Here is a 25,000-nt window from a genome sequence, read left to right as displayed (position 1 = left end):
TTGCTGGTTAAAAACCAAAAAAAAACAAAAAAAAACACTGAAAAGGTTTCAAATGAACATAAACACTGAGCATCTGCATATTAAATCTTATGCAACAATTTCCCAATAAAAAACATCCAAAATGAACATATTTCATTTTATTATGACGATCAGCATTAGTACAGTGCTGTAAATCCATTACATCAATACAATCTCAATTACATTTTTACTGTAGCACCAAAAATGATGATTTCATTATAAAAAACACTGGATTACTGTATTGAAAATATCTTTGGGCAACGAGTGGAAAACAAGCCTCGTTTTTCATTCCACCGAGATGCAAAACGTCAATCTTCACACTTCAAGTATGAATGTTAAAAATACACATTTCACAAAGCTGAACTGTTAATATACAGGTGTAAATAATGTCTACACGACTCTTGGCACACAGTGCATCATATAGTCCTTTAACTTCTGATACAGACCTTATATAGTTCAGTTGTCTATCAACACAATGACAGTCAAAGGTGTGTTAGCTGCTCGTAGATGATCCGTTATAGGCTAAAACAGGCTCAAACTCAAGATCCTTCAACTCATATTAGCATACATTACGTAATCAAGCAGACTTTGGTTGAAAGCGGAAAGTCTACTTTAGCATTTAAAACACTTCTCAGGTATTTACATACAGTAAAGAAGCATCCAAGTCAAACTAACCGTCCTGCTGGAGGTTAAAGGTCGATTCAGTAGTAAAAACAGCACCGTTACACTGTAAACCTTGTTAATGACACAAGAAAAGGATCAATATTTCATAATACGCTTTCCTGTCATGACGTAATATGACGTATGTACATTTAATTACAGAATAAATATTGTCAAACATAAATAAGGTACAAACGCATGATTATGAGAGGTAGGGTTATGCCATTTTAATTCGAGCTACTTTAATCTTCCCTTCTAATAAAACTGGAGTGAAGCTCGTCTAAACAAAGCACTAAATCTGGCCCATTTAATGTGTCAAATAATTGAATTTTGTGATATTATATCTGAATAAGGATGGGTTTTAGAGTCTCCTAACTTGTCTAGTTATTAAACTAACCCAGCTGGTTTATGTAATTATTGCTTCACGTTGTTCTGTTTTCAATCAGATTAGTAACCGTTTAAAAAGCAAAAGCACATGCTTGATCAGTTTGCTTTTAGCACCGTAAATGATGTCAGCACACTATTAAATATTATTGAAAACTATCATATATTAACATTAACATTTTCAGGCATTTTACATTTGACGATCGTCGAGATGAAGAGATTTCAGTAGTGCTAGTCTGTAATGTTTTCTGGATTGTCATAACCATGTTAAATGTTAAACGTTCAAATATACAAAACATTCAATTATTTATATTTTCATATCAAGCTGATTGCTGTCGTCAGGCTCTGTTACTCTTAAACGACTCGTTAACAGTGTGTTTTACATGCAGTAGTTCATATCCATCTGGACAAACAGCACATATACTGAATTATGAAATATTTTTAAATTGTTCATAAATCCCTTTACGTCAAAACGCTGCCCAAATAAAGGATTTGAACGTTTGCTACAACTAAGAAATAAAGATACACGCTCTTACACTGTCGTTGCAACCAAACAATCACAATTTGGTTCAACGGCATCTCGACTGACCAGATCAATCATGTTTTTCCATTAAAAACAAATCCGTTCTGCATCCTGGTTCCCAGAGAGACTCACTTATTTGGTTCTCGATACTTTCGGGACGTCGAAAAGGTTTGCGAAGGCTTACCGTAGCTGCCAGACGTTAAAGAGAGACGCACAGTGAGATTCTCGGACGCGTTCTGTTCACGGGAACACGAAGTTCACGGTTTCTCTCACTGGATTTCGACAGAAAGTCCCGTATGAGGATGAGGAAGACATTTCCCACAGAAACCCCCACAGCGCCCGTAGATTCTGCTGCCGTCCTGCGAGACGCGGGAAAGAAACAATAAAACAAAGATTATTAAATCCCTGCATACCGCAACAATAATAATAAATATAGCTGCAAGCAGCCATTCAGGGGCCAAGCACAACAAAGGCATGACGAGATCTGCAGCAATGAGCAATTTAAGACATTTTAAGATTATTTTAGTCAAAATGGCTGGAAAATCACAAATACAATCACTTGTAATATGATTAAATTGATTATCACTCTTGACCAATAGATGGCGCTGTTACCAAACTGATTTTGTGCATTATCTTGGCATCATGCCATCAAATTTGCTGATGCATTATTTGAGAATGTTTGAGAAAGTTTTTGCTATCATGGTCAGAAGATAATCTCGAATCTCGAGTCGAATTTGGTTAAAATCAGTCTTACAGCATTTTACAACAAATTCAAAATTACCAATATGGGAAAATTGGGTATTACTTGACTTGGTTTGCTGCACTGAATCAAAAATAAAAAACAGTTTTATGATTTCTGGGCAAACCGTTCAGAAAAAAAAAAACTTGAAAAAAAAAAAAACGTTTGTCCAGAAATTATATAACAGTCTTTTATTTATTTTTTATTTTGTTTTTGATTCAGTGCAGCATACCAAGTCAAGTAATACCCAATTTTCCCATATTGGTCATTTTAGCACATATTGGCCTAACCCTATGAAAAATTTCTATTTTTTCATATCTCCTGACCAGTAGGTGGCGCTGTGCTGAAACTCTGCATGTATCCTCAGGTCATGCTTGTGATGACATGTACCAATATTCGTCTCAATACGCTAAAGCGTTGCGGAGAGACAGCATTACGGCCATTTTGATGTGTTCTTCGTTTAATTTGTTGGCGTGTTATTCAAGAACGATTTGGTTTATCAGAATGTTTTTAAGAACTTTTTGCCAGCACGGTCTAAAGATGATCTGTGCCAACTTTGGTGAAAATCGGACAAACCGTCTTGGAGGTTTTTTGTGGAAAATTTACAATGGCTGAAAAATGTATGCCATGAGCCCGAGGAATCAGTGGGAAAAAATAATTTTGTTTCTAACCCCTACGGCTCAAAAGTTATTATCATAAACACGAGTGCAAACTCCGACAGTAGGTGGCGCTAGAGGGATTGAGTCAGAGACTCCAAATTTGCTGTGGTTAATGTTCAGTCTGTCCTCTATAATAATTTTCCCACCAGCGGTTCTATGGGCTGCCATAGACTCAAGAGCGGAAGAAGAAGATAAAGAAGAAGAAGAAGAAGAAGGACTATCTATAACAATAGTCCTGTGTATGATAAGTCAGGTGGTTCCTCACCTCTGAGCGGTGAACTTTGAGCGTGACGTAGTTGCCTTGAGAAACCCATTTAGTGGATTCTGCGACCTTCAGTCCCGTTCCACTGAGATTTATACTGAACTGACCCTAACCAATCAGAGAAGAAGAGACAATTAACACAAACATTCGCTGACCATTTCACTTCCGTTACGTGATGTGCACTACTGATCAATTAAAAAATGTATTAATTACCCCACTAAAAAAACCCAGCCAAATCCAGCCTAAGCTGGTAAGCTGGTTCTAGCTGGTCTCTCAGGCTGGTTTTAGACACTTTTTTAGCTGGTCAAGCTGGGAGAATCAGCTTGGCCAGCCTGGAGACCAGCTTAAACCAGCTAAAACCAGCTTGGCCAGCCTGGAGACAAGTTTAAACCAGATAAAACCAGCTTGGCCAGCCTGGAGACCAGATTAAACCAGATAAAACCAGCTTGGCCAGCCTGGAGACAAGTTTAGACCAGATAAAACCAGCTTGGCCAGCCTGGAGACCAGATTAAACCAGATTAAACCAGCTTGGCCAGCCTGGAGACAAGTATAAACCAGATAAAACCAGCTTGGCCAGCCTGGATACCAGATTAAACCAGATAAAACCAGCTTGGCCAGCCTGGAGACCAGATTAAACCAGATAAAACCAGCTTGGCCAGCCTGGGAGACCAGCTCAAACCGACTACCTTTAGCTTAAACCAGCATATACAACCTGGTTTCAGCTGTTTTCTTTCAGCAGGGTAATTAATGCTTTCCAGCTTAGGCTGGTTGACTGGTTTAAGATGGTCAAGTGGCTTAAACCCCTCTAAACCAGCTGGAAGATCAGCTAAGACCACCCAGCTTTTTTTAGGAGGGTTTATTCATCAAGGACGCATTAAATTGAAAATGGCATTAAAGACATTTATAATGTAAAATAATCTATTTCAAATAAATGCTGTTCTTTTTAACTTTACTGTATATTCACATAGAGAACAGCTGATTTACACTTGAGTAATATTTCAGAATTTTTACTGTATTTTTGATCAAATAACTGCAGCAGAAAAGACTCTTAAACATCAGTGTTCTCCCACTTGCAGACGTCAGCACAGGGCTCATCGATCAGCCAGTGGAACTCTAGCGCTGTACCTGAGGACATTTAGCCGCGCTGTAACAGTCTCCAGCGGACGCGAACGGCACCGCGCGACCAAACAGCGTCTGACTGAACCTCACATCAGCCGCTGAAACACAGTAAACACAATCAGAAATTAAACACAATCAAATTTTTTAAATTAGGAAGACCCACTGCACACACTAGTAAAACAATATCAAAAGTTATATTTGGTGTCTGAATAATGTTTGGTTTGACTGTATATTGCTTTATTATATATTTATTTATCTATACACACATTATTTTTCATGTTATCTGAATAATGTTAGTGTTGACTGCGTGTGTGTGTGTGTGTGTGTGTGTGTGAGGTCCAGGTAGCGCTGACACTCACTGATGATGCGCAGCGTGGGCAGATGGAGCCGCACGCGCTGGAACACGGTGTAACCGGCCGAAGAGTAGTCGTTCCTGCACTCGCAGTCCTGCCGACGGCTGCCGTTATACGGGCACTCAAACGGGTTCTGGAGCCTGAGGAGAAACGTGTGTGAGGAGAGTTTCCTTTTTATGAATCCAGACATGCTGATTATACAGTGGTCAAGAGTTTGGAGCAATTAAGATGTTTAAATGTGGTTTAAAGAGTCTCTTTCCACCTGTTGCCTTTGGCTTGCTCAGTTGGGGATATTCAAATTAAATGACCCATCATACCACTGATCAGCTCTACCAAACTTGGATGCCTTTTCCAGTAATAAACAAACACTGTTAAGTTGTTTTGATTGATACTGTGAAGCAGCTTTGATACAATCTGTATTGGGAAAAGCGCTATATAAATATATTTGACTTGACTATTTGACTTCTGCTCACCAAGGCTGCATTTATTTGATCAAAAATACAGTAAAAATTGTTATTGTAATATGTTATTACAATGTAAATCATCTGTTCCCTTTCGAGGGAACTCGCGATGCGTCATCGACGCTTTGGGAACGCCCCCAGCGTGAATGCGTCTGAGCATCAATGTCAACTAGTCCAATGGAAAGAATGAGCGTCACGGGCGGGTGACGTCATGACCAGGAAGGCATAAGAGCACATCCGGTGAAACGCGGCATTAGCTTCTGTGTCTCAGCAAGCGATCTGTGTTACTCTGTCTCTGTCTATTTATTGTTGTCTGTTCGATATTATTGGGAAGAGTTATGGGGAAACAACTTTACAAACTCTGTGCTTCTCCCTGCCCGCGTTATTTAACGGGTGGGGACACACACGAGCTTTGTGTAGTTTGTTTGGGAGTGGAGCATGCGGTATCAGCCTCCGAGGGGGCTGATTGCAACATTGTGAGAAGCTTTCGCTTCGCATGCTCCACTCCCGCCTGTCACTTTTCGAGGAAAGTGGCCAGGCTCGCGATCCTCGGGGTGCAGGACACGCGTCTGCCGAGGCAGCGCGGAGAATGCATTCCTGTGGATCGCGAATAGGATCTCTTTACGGGGTTGGAGACGGGTCCGCGGATCTTATCTCCTCCCTTTCCACGAGGGATCCAGTGCTCTCTCTCCGGTCTCGGAAGCCCGCGCTGCGGTCTCTTCCGCCCGGGGAGAGAAATCAATGCTTCAGTGCTCTACCTCCGAGGAGGTAGATGTGCTGGACATTGAAAGTGACACAATCATGGGGGAAGTGGATTTGCCATCTCTTCCCCAGCGTATGAGAATTATATATAGCCCATATATATACACTCACCGGCCACTTTATTAGGTACACCTGTCCAACTGCTCGTTAACACTTAATTTCTAAGCAGCCAATCACATGGCGGCAACTCAGTGCATTTAGGCATGTAGACATGGTCAAGACAATCTCCTGCAGTTCAAACCGAGCATCAGTATGGGGAAGAAAGTTGATTTGAGTGACTTTGAACGTGGCATGATTGTTGGTGCCAGAAGGGCTGGTCTGAGTATTTCAGAAACTGCTAATCTACTGGGATTTTCATGCACAACCATCTCTAGGGTTTACAGAGAATGGTCCGAAAAAGAAAAAACATCCAGTGAGCGGCAGTTCTGTGGGCGGAAATGCCTTGTTGATGCCAGAGGTCAGAGGAGAATGGCCAGACTGGTTCGAGCTGATAGAAGGGCAACAGTGACTGAAATAACCACTCGTTACAACCGAGGTATGCAGCAAAGCATTTGTGAAGCCACAACACGCACAACCTTGAGGCGGATGGGCTACAACAGCAGAAGACTCCACCGGGTACCACTCATCTCCACTACAAATAGGAAAAAGAGGCTACAATTTGCAAGAGCTCACCAAAATTGAACAGTTGAAGACTGGAAAAATGTTGCCTGGTCTGATGAGTCTCGATTTCTGTTGAGACATTCAGATGGTAGAGTCAGAATTTGGCGTAAACAGAATGAGAACATGGAACCATCATGCCTTGTTACCACTGTGCAGGCTGGTGGTGGTGGTGTAATGGTGTGGGGGATGTTTTCCTGGCACACTTTAGGCCCCTTAGTGCCAATTGGGCATCGTTTAAATGCCACGGCCTACCTGAGCATTGTTTCTGACCATGTCCATCCCTTTATGGCCACCATGTACCCATCCTCTGATGGCTACTTCCACCATGTCACAAAGCTCTAATCATTTCAAATTGGTTTCTTGAACATGACAATGAGTTCACTGTACTAAAATGGCCTCCACAGTCACCAGATCTCAACCCAATAGAGCATCTTTGGGATGTGGTGGAACGGGAGATTCGCATCATGGATGTGCAGCCGACAAATCTGCGGCAACTGTGTGATGCCATCATGTCAATATGGACCAAACTCCCTGAGGAATGCTTCCAGCACCTTGTTGAATCTATGCCACGAAGAATTGAGGCAGTTCTGAAGGCAAAAGGGGGTCCAACCCGTTACTAGCATGGGGTACCTAATAAAGTGGCCGGTGAGTGTATATATATATATGATAGTTTATATATTATATATAAAATAAAGTGTATATATATAAAGAATGTGTATATATAAAAAAATATATATATAATAATAAGCTGGTGGAGGTGTTTACTAAGGCTGTAGATAAATTAAATATCTAATGGCCAGCAGAAATAAGGGGGCACTCGTCCTTAAAATAAATTGAACAAGTTTCCTTCCCTCTATTTTTCCACCTCCATCACGGGGCCTTCCATTTTTCCCGATCTGCACAGCGAGCTGTCTAGATCATGGAAAAAGCCTTACTCATTTTTTGGCCCCACATTCATGTATATTCAGATATTTGGGGGTTAACCCTCTGGGGACCAGAGTGTTTTTGGGGCCCTTGGGATGTTTTGACATGCACTGACATTTGTGCTTTTTTCAGTTATTTATAAACATGTTAATGGCAAAGGTGTAAATTCACTCTATATAGCACAGACGGGACTACCATGATGAGTGAGCAACATGTATGTACATGTTTGTATTTTTAATAGAATAATGTTTATGCGTGGTTATTGAAAAAAATTAAAATGAAAGTTGCTGAAATAAGACCACAAAACACATATTGATTATTTCTTCACAAGACTTTTGAAAATTGTATCACATAGCCTAGAATATTTGCTCCAAAACTATGTGAGAATCATCCTGACTGCTCATTCAGATAAGTCAATAAAGTCTTTTACATTTTTAATGACGTGTTTTGTTTGAGAAAGCTTTATGCAGGAGGCGTGATCTCTCATTAATATGTGTGGCATTCCACACCTGAGAAAGACAAAGACCCTCCCATAATGGCCCTATTAGGTGCTATCAGGTCATATCATTACAGGAGCCTTGCACAAAGAATGAGGAGATTTAAAAAAGAATGGCTTTTAGATTGTTTGGATTTATATAAGGAAAATACTGGGTGCATAAGTCTGGACACTTCTATCACACACCCTTCACCATATAGACATGGTTTTATTTCAGTTCAAAGTTCAAAGTTAGAGTTGGAAACATCTTGAAAAGAAAATAGTCTTTTTCCATAAATGTCTTAGTTTGATCATACATATTTCAAAGTTGAGGATTCATTATTTTGATATAGCTTGCATTGGAACAAACATCTTAGTTGATTAGTTTATTGACAAAACATAAGCTTATTTGATGTCTTTATTTTGAAGCTTATTTGATGCTTATTTGATTTGAAAAACTTTATCCAAAACTAGTCAAAGAACTGTTCTTTTATTTCGTCTGTAACAGTGCGTATCTGTGCGTTCATTCATTCATTCATTCACATACACACACACACACACACACACACAGAGAGAAACATAATTCACATTTAAACAGTAGGATATGCTATTTGTCCGTTTACAGACACTAACGTTATTCTATATCGCGATTAGAACAAAGCACAAAACACTTACACTTCTCAGCTCAATCTGTTGCTCCTCCTCGAAGTGAAACCAGCACTTGTTCTGTGGTAAATGTCCCGGGATTATTCCTCATAGCCGCGCAAGACGAATCTTAATCTGACTAAAAAATATTGTGTGTTTACAGCATTTGCCTGGGGGCGTTTATCTATTTTGCAAATGGCCTCAACACATTATCTTATGAATAGCGCGCTCTGCGAGTGGGTGTGAACAAATTAACGATAATGAGCTGAGACAGGAGAAACTGTACTTCTCTTTAGTTTTTGACAGATTACATTGCAGGAGAATATTTGTTTTAAATGTGAATTGTTTTATTTAAAAGTAGAAATTTAAAGCATTCTTTAGACGTATGTTTCATGTTTGTGTGATAAGTATTAGCGGAGTTTCCGTTCATTTTCCAGACATGTTTCAGAAAGATTTTTGCGGAGACAGAGTGAGCTGAAAGCGCACCCTGTTTATTTGATTTATTTTAAAAAAAGCACAAGGTTTTGATGTTAATGTGAGTGTACACAAAAAAAGAAGACCCTCTATAGTTTATAATCATGTATTGATTTTATTTATATGACCATAAATGACGGAGTATTTTAAGTCTATGTTGCTGCTATGTGAAAAAAAAACAGCAAAACGCGCGGGCCTGTTCTTGGTCCCCAGAGGGTTAAGAGAGTATGGCTATGGGGCAATACCCCGGGTAGAACAGACACTTGCGAGCTATGTCTCCCGGTTCAGTATCGTCCCTGAAGGCGTCGGCTTCTCTCACTAAACCATTAAAGAAAACTGTTTTTTAATCTAGTGGGAAAAGCATATATGGCAGTGGGTCTAGCATGAGCCTGCTTGCATACTATAGCAGTGCTGCAAGCATATCAGGCTGACCTGCTGTGGTATTTGGACAGAAGTGAGGGAGTTGGCCCGATGGGGTTTGAGAACTCCGTCGGGCCTCAGATTTATCTCTCAGGGATGGCAGCCAAAAAAATGTGGTCACTGAGAGACACCTCTGGCTCAATTTGATGGGAATCATGGAGAAAGATACAAGATAATCTCTCCCTCGCTATGTCCAACCCACTGGGGCTGCTGGGCGTGAGCAGCTCCAGCCGGCTAGTTTCTCATACACAACACAGCAGCCAAAGCCTTCAAAGCAGAAGCCGGATCCGAGGACCGTTCTTCATGCTGAGAAGGCTGCGGCTCAAAAGAAAGGGTCTGGCGCCACGGCGTCAGACCGGTGAGGGCAGCCCCAACCGGGGTGGAATGGTGTACACCTCATTATACGGTGCCCTTTCCATCTCGGTGCCCTCAGGGGACCGTTCTGCCAACCCCGCCACCCTTGGTGCTTCGGGGCGCAGCGTTCTCCAGCGAGCTTCTGGCGCAGCATCAACTCGACATTGCGTCGGACTCGCGCCCTCTGAGGGGGGTTCGAAAACAGTCAGTTCGGGTGGTTTCTGCCAGTATGTTTCAGGTCCCCGAACTGGCTGTCTTTATTACACCAGAGGCCAGCCTCGAGGGGCTGGTTCCCTTGGTAGATTTTCTGGCAGCGCGGAAGCTACTGTCAAATATATCTCTATGGGTAATGGTAATCTCTCTGGTAATGGAGCAAGGGGTAAAGGCCCTGTTAGCAAAGAAAGCTATAGAGCAGGTGTACTCACCCGACATTGCGTCGGGTCTTTACAGTCGTTATCTCATTGTTCCAAAAAAGGATGGAGAGCTGCGTCACATATTAGATCTTCGTCTGTTGGAGTGTTTGATGCTGGAACTCAAGTCCAAGATGCTGACACTCAAACAGATTGTGACTCAAATCAGATCCGAGGACTGGTTTGTCACGATAGATCTAAAAGACGTATACTTCCATATCTCCATCCTCCCTCAGCACAGGAGGTTCCTGAGGTTTTCTTTGGGGCAAAGAACACCAGTATCAGGCACTTCCTTTCGGTCTAGCTCTATCACCCCGCACATTCACGAAGTGTGTAGACGCAGCTCTGGCCCCGCCAGGCTGCAGTGTATACGCATTCTGAATTGCATAGATGACTGGCTGATTCTAGCGGAATCAGAACAGTTAGCGGTTCGGCACCGAGGTGTCGTTCTCGCTCATATGCAGATGTTGGGGTTGAGGCTCAATGCCAAGAAGAGTGTGCTTTCTCCAGTACAGAGAACCACTTTCCTTGGTGTGGTATGGGATTCAGTGACGATGCGGGCCACTCTGGCCCGTTCGTGTAGCTGCTATCCTAACAGCCACAAAAGAGCTGAGGCTAGGCCAGTCACGCACTGTAAAACAGTTCGAGAGACTGTTGGGTCTTGTGGCAGTAGCGTCCAACGGGATACCTTTTGGCCTGCTGTACATGAGACCTTTGCAGTGGTGGCGCAGGACCAGAGGGTTCTCCCCGAGGGGAAACCCACTTCGTATGATCAAGATCACGCGGCCGTGCCTTCGTGCCTTGGTTATATGGAGGAAACACTGGTTCTTAACCCAGGGTTCGGTGGTGGGAGCTCTTTGCCAGCGAGTTGCTATCTCGACAGATGCTTCCCTCACCGGCTGGGGAGCGGTATTGGAAGGCCGCTCAGCTCAGGGCTTGGGAGGAGTCATCATCTCGCTTGGCACATGAATTGCCTAGAGATGATGGTCGTCTTCAATGCGTTGAGACATCTCCTCCCAGACCTGAGGGGCCATCATGTGTTGTTCTGAAACAGTGACTGTTAGGCCTCAGGGCAGCAGCGTTCAATGTGATACCCTTTGACCTGCTGTACGTGAGACCTTTACAGTGGTGGCTCAGGACCAGAGGGTTCTCCCTGAGGGGAAACCCACTCCGTACGATCAAGATCACGCGGCAGTATCCCCGCGCCTTGGTTATATGGAGGAAACTCTGGTTCTTGACCCACAGACAACACGTTGGTGGCCTATTATTTTGGTCCCTCAGGAAATTACGCTGTCTGAGGGCAGTGTATATTCCAGGGGGGCCAGAATATTGGAGCAGACACCCTGTCGAGGCAGGGGCTGAGGCCAGGGGACTCCACCCCGAGGCGGTGGAGCAAATATGGGAGTTTTATGGCCAGGCAGAAGTGGATTTGTTCTCGTCTCAGCATACGACGCACTGTCCACTCTGGTTATCCCTCACCTCAACCAGTCCCCTCGGGGCTGGTTGCTATGGTGCAGACGTGGCTGAGGCTACGTCTGTACGCATTTCCCCCTGTTGCTCTGCTCCCAGGAGTTCTGGAGTGATTCCGCCAGGATGGAATAAGCCTATTTAGTAGCACCACCCTGGCCGAGCTGAATTTGGTTTGCGGACCTAATTTTTCTCCTCGACGGACCTCCCTTGGAGGTCCCGATCAGGAGAGACCTTCCGTCTCAGGCAGGGGATGCAATATTGCACCCCCGGCAGGGGATTTGGAAACTGTGGGTTTGGCCTCTGAGGGGGCCCAACTCATAGAGAGTGGTCTCTCAACCGAGGTTGTTGAGACCATTCTAAGCTCCAGAGCTGCCGCTACGAGGAAACTATATTCACTATTTCGAGAGTTTTTCACTTCTTGGTGTTACCAGCGTCAGTGGGATCCGGTTAACTGTTCAGTAAACACAGTATTCGAGTTTCTGCAAGAACGCTTTGTATCAGGTCTATGTCCTTCCACGCTTAAGGTATACGTGGTGGCCATTGCGGCTTTCCACGCCCTGGTGGGTAGTACATTTTGGGGTCGAGACCCCCTGATCACTCGTTTCCTTCGTGGCACTTTGAGGCTGAGGCCTGCAACTTGCACTAGGGTGCTGGCTTGGGACCTTGCAATAGTTCTAGAAGGCCTATCTGGGGCTCCCTTCGAGCCCTTAGATTTGGTCTCAGAGAAGTTCCTTTCTTTTAAGACTATTTTCTGCTAGCTATTTCGTCCCTATTAGAGTCAGACCTTCAGGCCCTTTCGGTCCCCACCTGCCTTGAGTGCACCGGGGATGGCCAAGGCATTCTTACCCGAAACATGGATATGTTCCAAAGGTGCCTACCATTATTCCGAGGCCTATTGTGCTGCAAGTTTCTGTCCTCCTTTTGCATCTGCGGACCAGGAAAGGCTGAACCTCTTGTGTCCAGTGCGAGCACTGGATACTTATGTTCATCGGACATCTTCAATGAGGAAGTCCGACCAGTTATTTATTTGCTTTGGATCACCTAAGAAGGGTCTTCCTGCTTCTAAACAGACGGTTAGTAAGTGGATAGTTGAGGCTATTTCACTTGCATACGAGTACTCTGACCACCCGTGTCCTTTGGTGGTCAGAGCTCACTCTACGAGGGGTATGGCGGCCTCTAAAGCCTTATTATTTGGAGTTTCTCTTCAAGACGTATGTGATGCGGCAGGCTGGTCCTCACCGCTCACGTTCGTCAGGTTTTACAGTTTGGACCTGGATGCTGCCCCAGGTTCTCAGGTGCTTAGTGCTTAGTTCCAACAGACTAACACTCAGGTACTTGGAATTCTGGCGTTTTGGGTATTCTCGTTCCCAAAGCGTCGATGACGCATCGCGAGTTCCCTCGAAAGGGAACGTCTCAGGTTACGACTGTAACCATAGTTCCCTGAGAAAGGGAACGAGACGATGCGTCACCCTGCCATACTTCCTGCATCCCTGTGATCGGCTTGCTTCGACTTTTTGAAGCTAATGCCGCGTTTCACCGGATGTGCTCTTATGCCTTCCTGGTCATGACGTCACCCGCCCGTGACGCTCATTCTTTCCATTGGACTAGTTGACATTGATGCTCAGACGCATTCACGCTGGGGGCGTTCCCAAAGCGTCGATGACGCATCGTCTCGTTCCCTTTCTCAGGGAACTATGGTTACAGTCGTAACCTGAGACGTTTTCTATGTGAATATACAATGACTTATAATTCATTATTTTATTATTTATTATTTTGATTATTAAAATGAAATAAAATGATATATATATATATATATATATATATATTATATTATATATTTAATATTTTTATAATTCATTATATATATTCATATATATTTTTTTATATATATTTTTTTATATATATATAAATATATAAAAAAAAACATTTTTACATTGCATGTTTGACTCAGTGCTGTAGTGTGTTTGACTCAGTGCTGTCGTGTGTTCAGTGCTCAGTGTTTCTCAGGTGTGTTTGACTCAGTGCTGTCGTGTGTTCAGTGCTCAGTGTTTCTCAGGTGTGTTTACCTGTACCCGTACACCTCTGAGTAGTTGTCGGTCTGGCCGCTGCGCAGCGTCACGTACTCCTTCGGGAAAGCGCTGTGCATCTCGGCACAGTAAACGCGCAGGATCTTGGAGCGAACTGTGATGTGATGTTCTCCGTCTCTTCTGATGCCTCCCTTCACCTGGAGCTGCCGGCAGCTGGAGAGGAGTTCACCTGAGCAACACACACACACACACACACGCACACACACACACACACACGCGCACGAACACACACACACACACACACACACAGGTGAGCTCACAGAGTGGCAGAGAGCAGGTGGCGCTAGACTTACTTACACACTCTCTCTCTCTCTCTCTCTCTCTCTCTCTCTCTCTCTCTCTCTCTCTCTCACACACACACACACACACACACTCACAGTCAGTCTGCCTGCAGGTGGCGCTAGACTCACCCACACACACACACACTCACACACACACACACACACACACACACACACACACACACACACACACACACACACACACACACACACACACACACACACACACAGTCGGTCTGCCTGCAGGTGGCGCTAGACTCACTCACTCACACACATACACACACACACACACACACACATTCACAGTCCGTCTGCCTGCAGGTGGCGCTAGACTCACTCACTCACTCACACACACACACACACACACACACACACACACACGCACTCACACACACTCACAGTCGGTCTGCCTGCAGGTGGCGCTAGACTCACCCACACACACACACACACACTCACAGTCGGTCTGCCTGCAGGTGGCGCTAGACTCACCCACACACACACACACTCACACACACACACACACACACTCACACACACAGTCGGTCTGCCTGCAGGTGGCGCTAGACTCACTCACACACACACACACACACATTCACAGTCCGTCTGCCTGCAGGTGGCGCTAGACTCACTCACACACACACACACACGCACACACACACACTCTCACACACACACTCTCACAGTCGGTCTGCCTGCAGGTGGCGCTGGACTCGGGCCGGCTGGACGATGAGCAGGTCTCAGCGCCGACACACTCCACCGTCCTCCGCATTATTCCAGCGCCGCACGTCTGAGAGCACTGAGACACAACACACACACGTCAGGCCCATAGCACGCAGAGAGCGAGCTTGTGTGTTGCATTACAATATTGTGTTACTCCCAAAAAAAGTAACTACTTGCATTACTTGGTTACTTTTTATGGAATGTAATGCGTTACAATACAGAGTTACTCAGTTACATTTTATAAAAAGTAATGCGTTACAATATTCCGTTACTTAGTTACTTTTTATGGAAAGTAATGCGTTACAATATTCCGTTACTTAGTAACTTTTTATGGAAAGTATTGCGTTACAATATTACGTTACTTAGTTACTTTTTATGGAAAGTATTGCGTTACAATATTCCGTTACTTAGTTACTTTTTATGAAAAGTAATACGTTACAATATTCCGTTACTTAGTTACTTTTTATGGAAAGTAATGCGTTACAATATTACGTTGCTTAGTTACTTTTTATGGAAAGTATTGCGTTACAATATTCCGTTACTTAGTTACTTTTTATGAAAAGTAATACGTTACAATATTCTGTTACTTAGTTACTTTTTATGAAAAGTAATACGTTACAATATTCCGTTACTTAGTTACTTTTTATGAAAAGTAATACGTTACAATATTCCGTTACTTAGTTACTTTTTATGGAAAGTATTGCGTTACAATATTGTGTTACTTAGTTACTTTTTATGGAAAGTAATGCGTTACAATATTGCGTTACTTAGTTACTTTTTATGAAAAGTAATGAGTTACATTACTTTTCTGTTACTTTTTCTCACCTGGGCTGCTTTTTATTTTTATTTTTTATTTTTATTTTAAACAACAAAAAGTTCTGTTTTTGGCAAATGTTAAGGTCGTTTACCACCAAAAGGGAAATGAATAAGCCTCAGACTGAAGGAAATGCATATTTACTCCTGTACAGTAGATGCATATTTAAACATTTCAGCTGCTGTTCTGGATTAAAGAACATGAGGATACAGGAGAAGGAAGTTCAACACTCTTATTTTTAAATCTAATCTAAAGTCATTTTTGCTTATTAGTCTGGCTAAATTAGATCATTGACGGTCAGCAGCAAACACATTGGTTAATAAAGTGAGATTAAATACATAAAGTAGGTGTAATTTAATATAGTTAATTATAAAAGTTTTGCGTAAAATTCTGAGATTTCATTTTACTGTTTTTATTCATTTAGAGGAATATTGAATTAATGATACCGAGTAAATGCATGTTCACATTTAGTCTAGAACTACAATAACCATCATGTTCACACACAACGCCTCCTCACTTTATTTCTCTCAACATGGGGACAGGAGAGCTGTCAGTCAATACATGTAGAAAAGTAACTAGCATTACTTATTTGAAAAAGTAACTCAAGTTACTTGAAAAAGTAATTTGATTATGTAACTGTAATCTTATTATGTAACTCAAGTTACTTGAAAAAGTAATTGATTACGTAACTCAAGTTTCTTGAAAAAGTAATTGATTATGTAACTCAAGTTACTTGAAAAAGTAATCTGATTATGTAACTGTAATCTGATTACGTAACTCAAGTTTCTTGAAAAAGTAATCGATTATGTAACTCAAGTAACTTGAAAAAGTAATCTGATTACGTAACTCAAGTGACTTGAAAAAGTAATCTGATTACGTAACTCAAGTTTCTTGAAAAAGTAATTGATTACGTAACTCAAGTTACTTGAAAAAGTAATCTGATTACGTAACTCAAGTGACTTGAAAAAGGAATCTGATTACGTAACTCAAGTGACTTGAAAAAGTAATCTGATTACGTAACTCAAGTGACTTGAAAAAGTAATCTGATTACGTAACTCAAGTTTCTTGAAAAAGTAATTGATTACGTAACTCAAGTTACTTGAAAAAGGAATCTGATTACGTAACTCAAGTTACTTGAAAAAGGAATCTGATTACGTAACTCAAGTTACTTGTGATGAGTATCACTGGCCCTCACCTGACTCCAGGGGCCGGCGCTCCAGGCTCCAGCTGATGGACAGGCTGGGAGTCGACAGGGTCTGCTGTCGGTCGGCCGGCGCTCGCTGCACTGAGAGAACGACTGCAGGTCAGAGGTCAGCTGGAGGTCAGAGGTCAGCCGGAGGTCAGAGGTCACGGCAGAGCAACGAACCGCCCGGTGCTGGAGTCCAGAGCCGCAGCTCACCGAACACTGAACACACATCAACCACACTCATCATACAAAAGCGCTATAATGCGTAAGTGTTACCATGAATTTTTATAATTATTTGTATTACTATTATTTTATTAAATAATTAACTAATTAAATATTATTATTTAACTAACTTTATTAACTAATTATTAACTTATTAATTAATTTTTAATTTATTTATGTGAATTGCAGCAGCAAGTGAAGGGATTTCATTATGTTAATATTTATTTTGAATGGGTGAATGTGAGGCAAAATGTAAAGCGCTTTGGTGGCCATTGGGTCTGTGAAAGCGCTATATAAATGCAGTCCATTTACCATTTATTTATTATTTAAATTTTATGTGACTTTGACGAAGCAAATGAAGGAAGTCCATTACTTTAATTTTTATTTATTTATTTATTATTTGTTGTGCGTTTTGTGTGAAATTGAGTTATTTTAACATGTATTTATTATTTTATTTTATATGAATCAGAGCAAAAAGAGAAGGAATTTAATTAATAATTTATTTATTTTATTATTTATTTAAAACAATTAAGTGGAATTTGAACAACAAGTGAAGCTTTTTATTTATTCGAGGGACATGTAAAGAAATTTCATTATTTATTATTTATTTATTAATTATTTAATTTTTTATTTATTTATTTGTTTCTATTTTTAAATTTCATTATTTTTTAAGATTTCTTTATTGTTTTTGGATTTTTTTATATGAATTTGAGAAACAAGTGAAGAAATTTCATTATTTTAATAAATATTAATGTATTATCTATATTTTATGTGAAATGGCACAAGTAGTAAATTAATTCATGAATGTATTTATTTAATATTCTATTTATTTTTTATATGAATTTGAACAGCAAGTGAAAAAATGTATTTATTCTAATATTTATTTATAATTTTTTTATGTACTTGTATGGGAAAAGCAAGTGAAGAAATTGCATTATTTTAATATATTTTTATGTTTTTTTTATGTGACGGAGGAATTTCAGTTGTTTAATTATTTTACTTCTTTTTTGTGAATTTATTTAATGTGAAACTGCAAACTGTCATCATACATCAATATTTGTGGTCACTACATTATTGCCACACTTCCCTGTGATAGTTTATGATTTTGCTCTGATGTCAGAATCAGTGTGACTGAAGCATAAGAAGCTCAGGCTGATGCTGTGATTGACACACACACACACACACACCTGACTCCAGGCTGCAGTGACCCACACGTGCTGACAGGTGGCGCTGTGACACGGCTCGTGTGTGTGAGGTTTGGCTGAGGCGTCACACACACGATCAGGAACCACGTTCATCCCTCCTTCCAGACAAATCACTGACCTGGACCTTACGCCTCGTCCACAGGTGGCGTTACACTGGACACACACACACACACACACACACACACACACACACACACACACACACACACACACACACACACACACACACACACACACACACACACACACACACACACACACACACACACACGTTTACTTAGCTATCTAAAATCTTTCATCAAACTGTAATAACTTTTTCTGCATGAAACATATTTTTGCTGTAACCTAGGTTGTGTGTGAGTGGGTAAGCATATTATTATTATATTATTTTATCTGTCAGTCAAACAGATAGTCCCGCCCACAACTCCGCTGATTGGTTAAGAAGTCAGAACTCTAAACTGAATAATTCCCATGTAAATCGAGATATATCCAGCTGCAGACCCGCAGCACCACCAGTTTCAGAACCCCAGTGCCAGAACCCCAGCGCCAGAACCGGAAGTGAGGGAGGGGCGGAATTATTTACAATGACACAAGCATGGTTATTTTTGCAAGTATTTAAAAATATTTAAAATTTTTGCACCTTTTAAATAATATTTAGGGTATGTTTTTATTACACAGTGAGTCACTGCTCGTTGTATGAACTATAACTGGTATGTGACAAATAAAGAGCAAGTGTTGTTTGAAGACGTGAGAGTGCGCGCGCGCGGCCAGGGCTCTCTCTCTCTGCTCGTCAAGCGCCCTGTCATGCGCAGCAGTCATTCTATTCTACATCGTCACCGGTCAAAATAGGCTTTGGCGGGACAAAAATTTGCTTTGGCGGCCGCCAAAAAGCGGACGATCTGACGGGTTTTAGAAGATTTAATACAACCTGAAACTAAAAAACAGACCCGACCTCTATTTGAGACCGGACTTATATTTACCCAGACCTGCAGCCACACCAGGCGTGTAAAAGAGACAATCGTCTATTTGGGACTCGGCTATTATTTGAAGTAGGCTACGGTACATTTTTATGGTTTCTTTTAAAACAATGCCGGATTTTCTCTCTCTTTTTAGATTTTTGACATTATTTTACATAAAGAAAAATGCATGCTGCACATGTTCTTGTGAAATAAAGTATATTTTATATAAAATGACCATAAGTTTCAAGCATTATTTTTCACCATCATGATCAGGAAGTAACTCATAATACAATAAAAACGGATAACTATATAGAATTATATTAAACAAAATCAATGTTTTAAAATGCTTATTGTACTATACCTTAATGTATCATTATAATACGTATATAAAGTATGACGTTTCGTGTGTAATAATGCCGTTTCGTGTCTAAGCAAATTACGCTCCAAAGCGTTAGGTGGCGTTACTCGGTTTAGAACGTAAGCTCCACCCCTCACTTCCGGTCCTGGCGCTGGTGTTAGAACGTAAGCTCCGCCCCTTACTTCCGGTTCTGGCGCTGGGGTTCTGAAACTGGTGGTGCTGCGGGTCTGCAGCTGGATACTATTGTGTAAATCTGCTGGTATTTAAGGAAGGATGAAGTGTTGAGATCCTCCAGACGAGGGCGCTGTTGCACCATCACAGCTCACACACACACACACACACACAGCAGAAACATCAGTCCGCTGTGTTATATCTGAGCCTGTCTGAAGTCTGAGCTGTTGTTCTGGAGATGATCTTATCACACAAGCCCTCAGCCGAGGGTCACGATCACATCTCCTGATCTAGGACCAGCGAGATCAGGCAAACAGCCTTTCTTTCCTTATGCTCATTTTTACAATACTTTCCCTCTGATTGAAGTGGGACTTTTATTCTTGATTTTCTTCATCTTTCTCTACACTGAAAAGAATGTGGAAACAATTTTCACACTGCACACACAGTGTTTAAATTAAAAAAATTGTATAAAAGCATCTTATGTGCAGTAAAAGTACTGAGTCCATTTACTATACATATATGTAATAAAAAAAAGAAAATTTTAATAAAAAAAATTTTAATGTAAAAAATATAATAATTATAATACAAATTACATGAAAAATAAATGAATAAATAAATAAATAAATAAAATCTTTTTCTGCTCAGGCTGGGAAATCCCCTTAAGAGATACAGTGTATCAGCACGAGTGTAACGTGTGTGTGACTGTGTGTGTTACTCACGTCCCGCCACCCGTGAGCCGTCCAGCTGTGTGTGTGACACCCGGTGAGGAAGCAGGAGCGGATCGACACGGGACGCACACGCTCGTCACACAGGTCATCCCTGACCTGACCTCTGACCTTTAACCTGCAGAAGACCTCGCGGGACTGAACGCCAGCGCCACAGCTCACCGAACACTGCACACACACACACACGAGCGCATGATTACGAGACGTCTGTGTTACAGCACTGGTGTAGTGTGTGTGTGTGTGTGTGTGTGTTCTTCCTCTGAGAGGTCATGATTGCTTCCAGACATGGGGAATGACGGGGTTAAACTGGACGACCCATGTGACCCAACACCTCAGCCAATCAGAACACTGGGTGGATTCACTACATCTGGGGTGCGTTTGCTGGCCAACATGATCGCAATCTCCACTGAACTCTGCCGGCTCGACAGTCGGCCTCGGGAAACTAGTGCACTACTTCTGAGATTAATCAGGTTACAAAACTCACATATTGTGTCTAGTATTTTACTGGGGAAAAAAATGTGTTTATATTAGGGCTGTCAAATGATTAATCGTGATTAATCACATCCAAAATAAAAGTTTTTTTTACATAATATATGTGGGTGTACTGTGTATAATTATTTTATATATATAAATACACACACATGCTTGTATATATTTAAGAAATATTTTCATGTATATACTGTATATAGATTTATATATAATTTATATTATATATAAATATAAATATTTTATATATAAATAATATTTTTTTCTTAAATATACATGCATGTGTGTGTATTTATATATATATATACAAAATAATTATACACAGTACACCCACATATATTATGTAAAAAAAACTTTTATTTTGGATGTGATTAATCGTGATTAATCATTTGACAGCCCTAGTTTATAAAATATAAAAATAAAATGTATTTATTGGCAAAATATGTGTTTTTAAAAGGGAAAAATACGGAAGAGAATTAGGACCAAGCAATAATAAAAATAAATAAAACCATCTCGAGATTAAAGTCATTATAATGTGAGAAAAAACTCGTTAAATTTAGAGAAAAAAAAGTCAAAATACAATGTTGAGAATAAACTCGTTACATTTCGAGAATAAAGTCGTGTTTTGAGAAAAAACTCGTTAAATTTCGAGAAAATAAAACGTTGAGAATAAACTCATTATACTTTGAGAATAAAGTCGTTGTGTTTTGAGAAAAAAGTTGAAATTATTATTATTTTTTTAAAGTTGAAATAAAATGTTGAGAATGAACTCATTATACTTTGAGAATTAACTCGTTGTGTTTTGAGAAAAAAGTTTAAATTATTATTTTTTTAAAGTTGAAATAAAATGTTTAATTATCTATCTGCAATAGTACAGCACTATTGCAGAGAGCGCATTATTGCATTATTATTTTTGTTTGGGCCTAATCCTCTTCCGTAGGAAAAATCCTTAGTTTTTGTATAAAAATATATTTTATGGGAGTACTATGTATTGAAAACATATATAACATATAACAAAAAAACAAAAACATATGTAAAATAAAATGTATTGAATTGTTTTCTGACAGACAGGAAGTGAGGTCACGCACCGCTCTCCACTGATTGGCTCTCCAGCCGGGGCAGGGTCCCGCCCTGCAGGCCTTCTGTGTTCTGGGCCGGTTCTGATGAGCGCAGGCCTCGTCCTCCATCTGGGTCTGATTCTGGTCCACACACACGATCTGTCGCTCTTTCATTCCCTTCCCACAGGACACCGAACACTAGAGAGAGAGAGAGAGAGAGAGAGAGAGAGAGAGAGAGAGAGAGAGAGAGAGAGAGAGAGAGAGAGAGAGAGAGAGAGAGGGAGAGAGAGAGAGAGAGAGAGAGAGAGAGAGAGAGAGAGAGAGAGAGAGAGAGAGAGAGAGAGAGAGAGAAGAGAGAGAGAGAGAGAGAGAGAGAGAGAGAGAGGGAGAGAGAGCATCAACAACAGTGTGCAACAATTCATACTTCATTCATGTCTTTCATTCATGTGGGAACCACAAGCCACCGTGTTCTGCAAGCGATGGGCTTAAACTCAGACCAGCGAAACCATCAACACTCATCTGGAACCAATAACACAGAACATTCTGCAGAGGAACAGAGGAGACGTCCACATCCGGACATGAGGCACTACGAGGCTCACGAGGGGAAACAACATGCATTTAAGCTTAAATTAAATTAAATTAAATTAAATTAAATTAAATTAAATTAAATTAAATTAAATTAAATTAAATTAAATTAAATTAAATTAAATTAAATTAAATTAAATTAAATTATTAATGTTAGGTAAAATTAAATAAATATAATTTAAGTTTAAAATAAAAAATAAGACAGCTTATTACTGGCACTTGTGTAGGAGTACTGTATGTTCATTCACTAATAATAAAATAAAACACACACAAAAAAGGATATATAATACAAGATAAAATGCCAAATAAAATAAATCCAAAATAAAAAACAATAAGGTATGACTTATTATTGACAATTTTGGTATAAAAGCATCTTGTGTAGAAGTTCTGTGTTCATTATCTCCTAATAAAATAAAATAAAAAATATTTAAAATTAAGTATTATATATAGATATATAAAAAAAATACCCCCCCAAAAAAATCCCCGATGCAATTAGGGGACCGTAAAAAATAAAATAAAATTAATAAAAATTAAATAAAAATTAAATAAAAAATAATTGTATAAAGTCTATTTTTGGAGTCCTTAAATAGTTTATATTAACATATATTAAATAAATATATAAAATGTACAATAATAATAATATTATAATAGAGATTTATTTATTTAATAGCAGTGTGTGAAGCAGGGCGGGGCCGAGAGCCGTGGGAACGGAGCGAGGCCGGATCCGCAAGTGCTAATGAAACACCGGACTCTAGTCCCACGGAGGAGCTCAGGAAGGAGAAAAGCAGAGGATCCACAGGCAAGGACGAGAGAGGACTAGACATTATTTTATTAGGAGGACTGGTATTTTTTTACTTTTAATTTTGATATTAATATGAGCTGGATCTTCTTCAGTTTCCGGTTTGGACTTCAACAAAAGATCCCAGTATCTCTTTCCACATCATGGAGAATAAAAGAAACAGGTCTGAGCAGCACTAAAGAACATCCAGACACACACACACACACACACACACACACACACACACACACACACACACACACACACACACACACACACACACACACACACACACACACACACACACACACACACATCATAAACAAGGTCATTACAAAGGTATTTTAAACACAGGGCTGCAGTCTGCCAGCAGCACAACACATCAAAGAACACACAGATAAGTGAGCGACCATCAGATACACACACACACACACACACACACACACACACACACACACACACACACACACACACACACACACACACACACACACACACACACACACACACACACACACACACACACACACACACACACACACAGAGTAATGGGCTCGGATAAACCACTCCTCAAAACTCCTAAAGGAAAAGAGGAGGAGAAACGGGGAAGAGGAGAGACGGCTAAGAACAGTTAGTAGTTATTCAGCTTTACGAGGACACACAACTGAAGGACGATCTTCATCTTCATCTTCATCTGAGGACGGAAGAGAGAAACAGGAGAAACAGGAGAAACAGGAGAAACGGAGGTAAAGATGAAGATGTTTACTGCAGAAACGCTGCATGATACACACACTGATCTGCAGTCACTTCTAATGCATGAATGTGTGTTTATTTCTCATCATCTGCCTTTACTGAGCCTGATAATACAAGGAAACACGAGTGGATCTCATGGAACATGTTCTGCTCATAATTCAGCATAAAGTTTATTTTAAATGTTATATATATATATACAAAAAATGTATCCAAATTTAAATGATGATTATTTTTCAAATAATTATATAGATTTTTTTAGAATAAAGATTTGTAGCCTTTAAAAATTAATTTGTTATATATATATATATATATATATATATATATATATCATTCATTTTTGTTTCCTGTCTATATATATATATATATATATTTGTTCAGACAGGAAACAAAAATGTGCTTGTCAGGCGTATCAGAGTGAAATATGTCAGACTGTTTATTGCTCGAACAACAAAAAATGCATGAAGTCCATAACCAGATCCATGTGTGTTTGAAATCAGATTTGTGGAAATGCATTTCTGTCTGAATCGTTTAGAAACGAGTGTTTTCTGTGGATGTATCATCAGTTCTGCTCACGGTTCTCCTCAGAGAAACTCTGTCTCAACAGTTCCTCAGTCACTCATGATCAACTATTGTGAACAGAACATTTCTCAAAAGTTCAAACAATGCACAAAATTTCCATATACATATATATATATATATATATATATATATATATATATATATATATATATATATATATATATATATATATATATATATATATATATTCTATCTATGAAATATAGATATAGAATTTCTATCAATATAAGAAATTCTAAATGATTAAATCAAATATTAAAC

The 25,000-nt window shown here is 40.2% G+C and overlaps 1 protein-coding gene across 1 annotated transcript in view; it reads right to left on the bottom strand.

Annotated features, from left to right (window-relative positions):
- Window positions 1–1,847: 1,847 nt before the first annotated feature.
- The window catches only part of LOC130086521 (A disintegrin and metalloproteinase with thrombospondin motifs 20), a 143,124-nt gene continuing 119,971 nt past the window's right edge, over window positions 1,848–25,000 (bottom strand). Inside the window, exons 29-38 of the mRNA XM_056252590.1 lie at window positions 22,075–22,242; window positions 20,495–20,668; window positions 18,270–18,440; window positions 16,870–17,079; window positions 14,822–14,936; window positions 13,839–14,028; window positions 4,724–4,857; window positions 4,371–4,462; window positions 3,249–3,353; window positions 1,848–1,944 (exon numbers count right to left, since the gene is read on the bottom strand). Coding sequence (XP_056108565.1) covers window positions 1,855–1,944; window positions 3,249–3,353; window positions 4,371–4,462; window positions 4,724–4,857; window positions 13,839–14,028; window positions 14,822–14,936; window positions 16,870–17,079; window positions 18,270–18,440; window positions 20,495–20,668; window positions 22,075–22,242 — 1,449 coding nt within the window. The 3' untranslated portion in view covers window positions 1,848–1,854. The remainder of the gene's footprint in view (window positions 1,945–3,248; window positions 3,354–4,370; window positions 4,463–4,723; window positions 4,858–13,838; window positions 14,029–14,821; window positions 14,937–16,869; window positions 17,080–18,269; window positions 18,441–20,494; window positions 20,669–22,074; window positions 22,243–25,000) is intronic.

The sequence above is a fragment of the Rhinichthys klamathensis genome, unplaced genomic scaffold (assembly GCF_029890125.1).
Source record: "Rhinichthys klamathensis goyatoka isolate OS25496 unplaced genomic scaffold, OSU_Roscu_1.1 h1tg000096l_1, whole genome shotgun sequence".
Lineage (NCBI taxonomy): Eukaryota > Metazoa > Chordata > Actinopteri > Cypriniformes > Leuciscidae > Rhinichthys > Rhinichthys klamathensis.
Note: the sequence above shows the minus strand (reverse complement) of the source record. Positions and strands in the feature narration are given on the sequence as shown.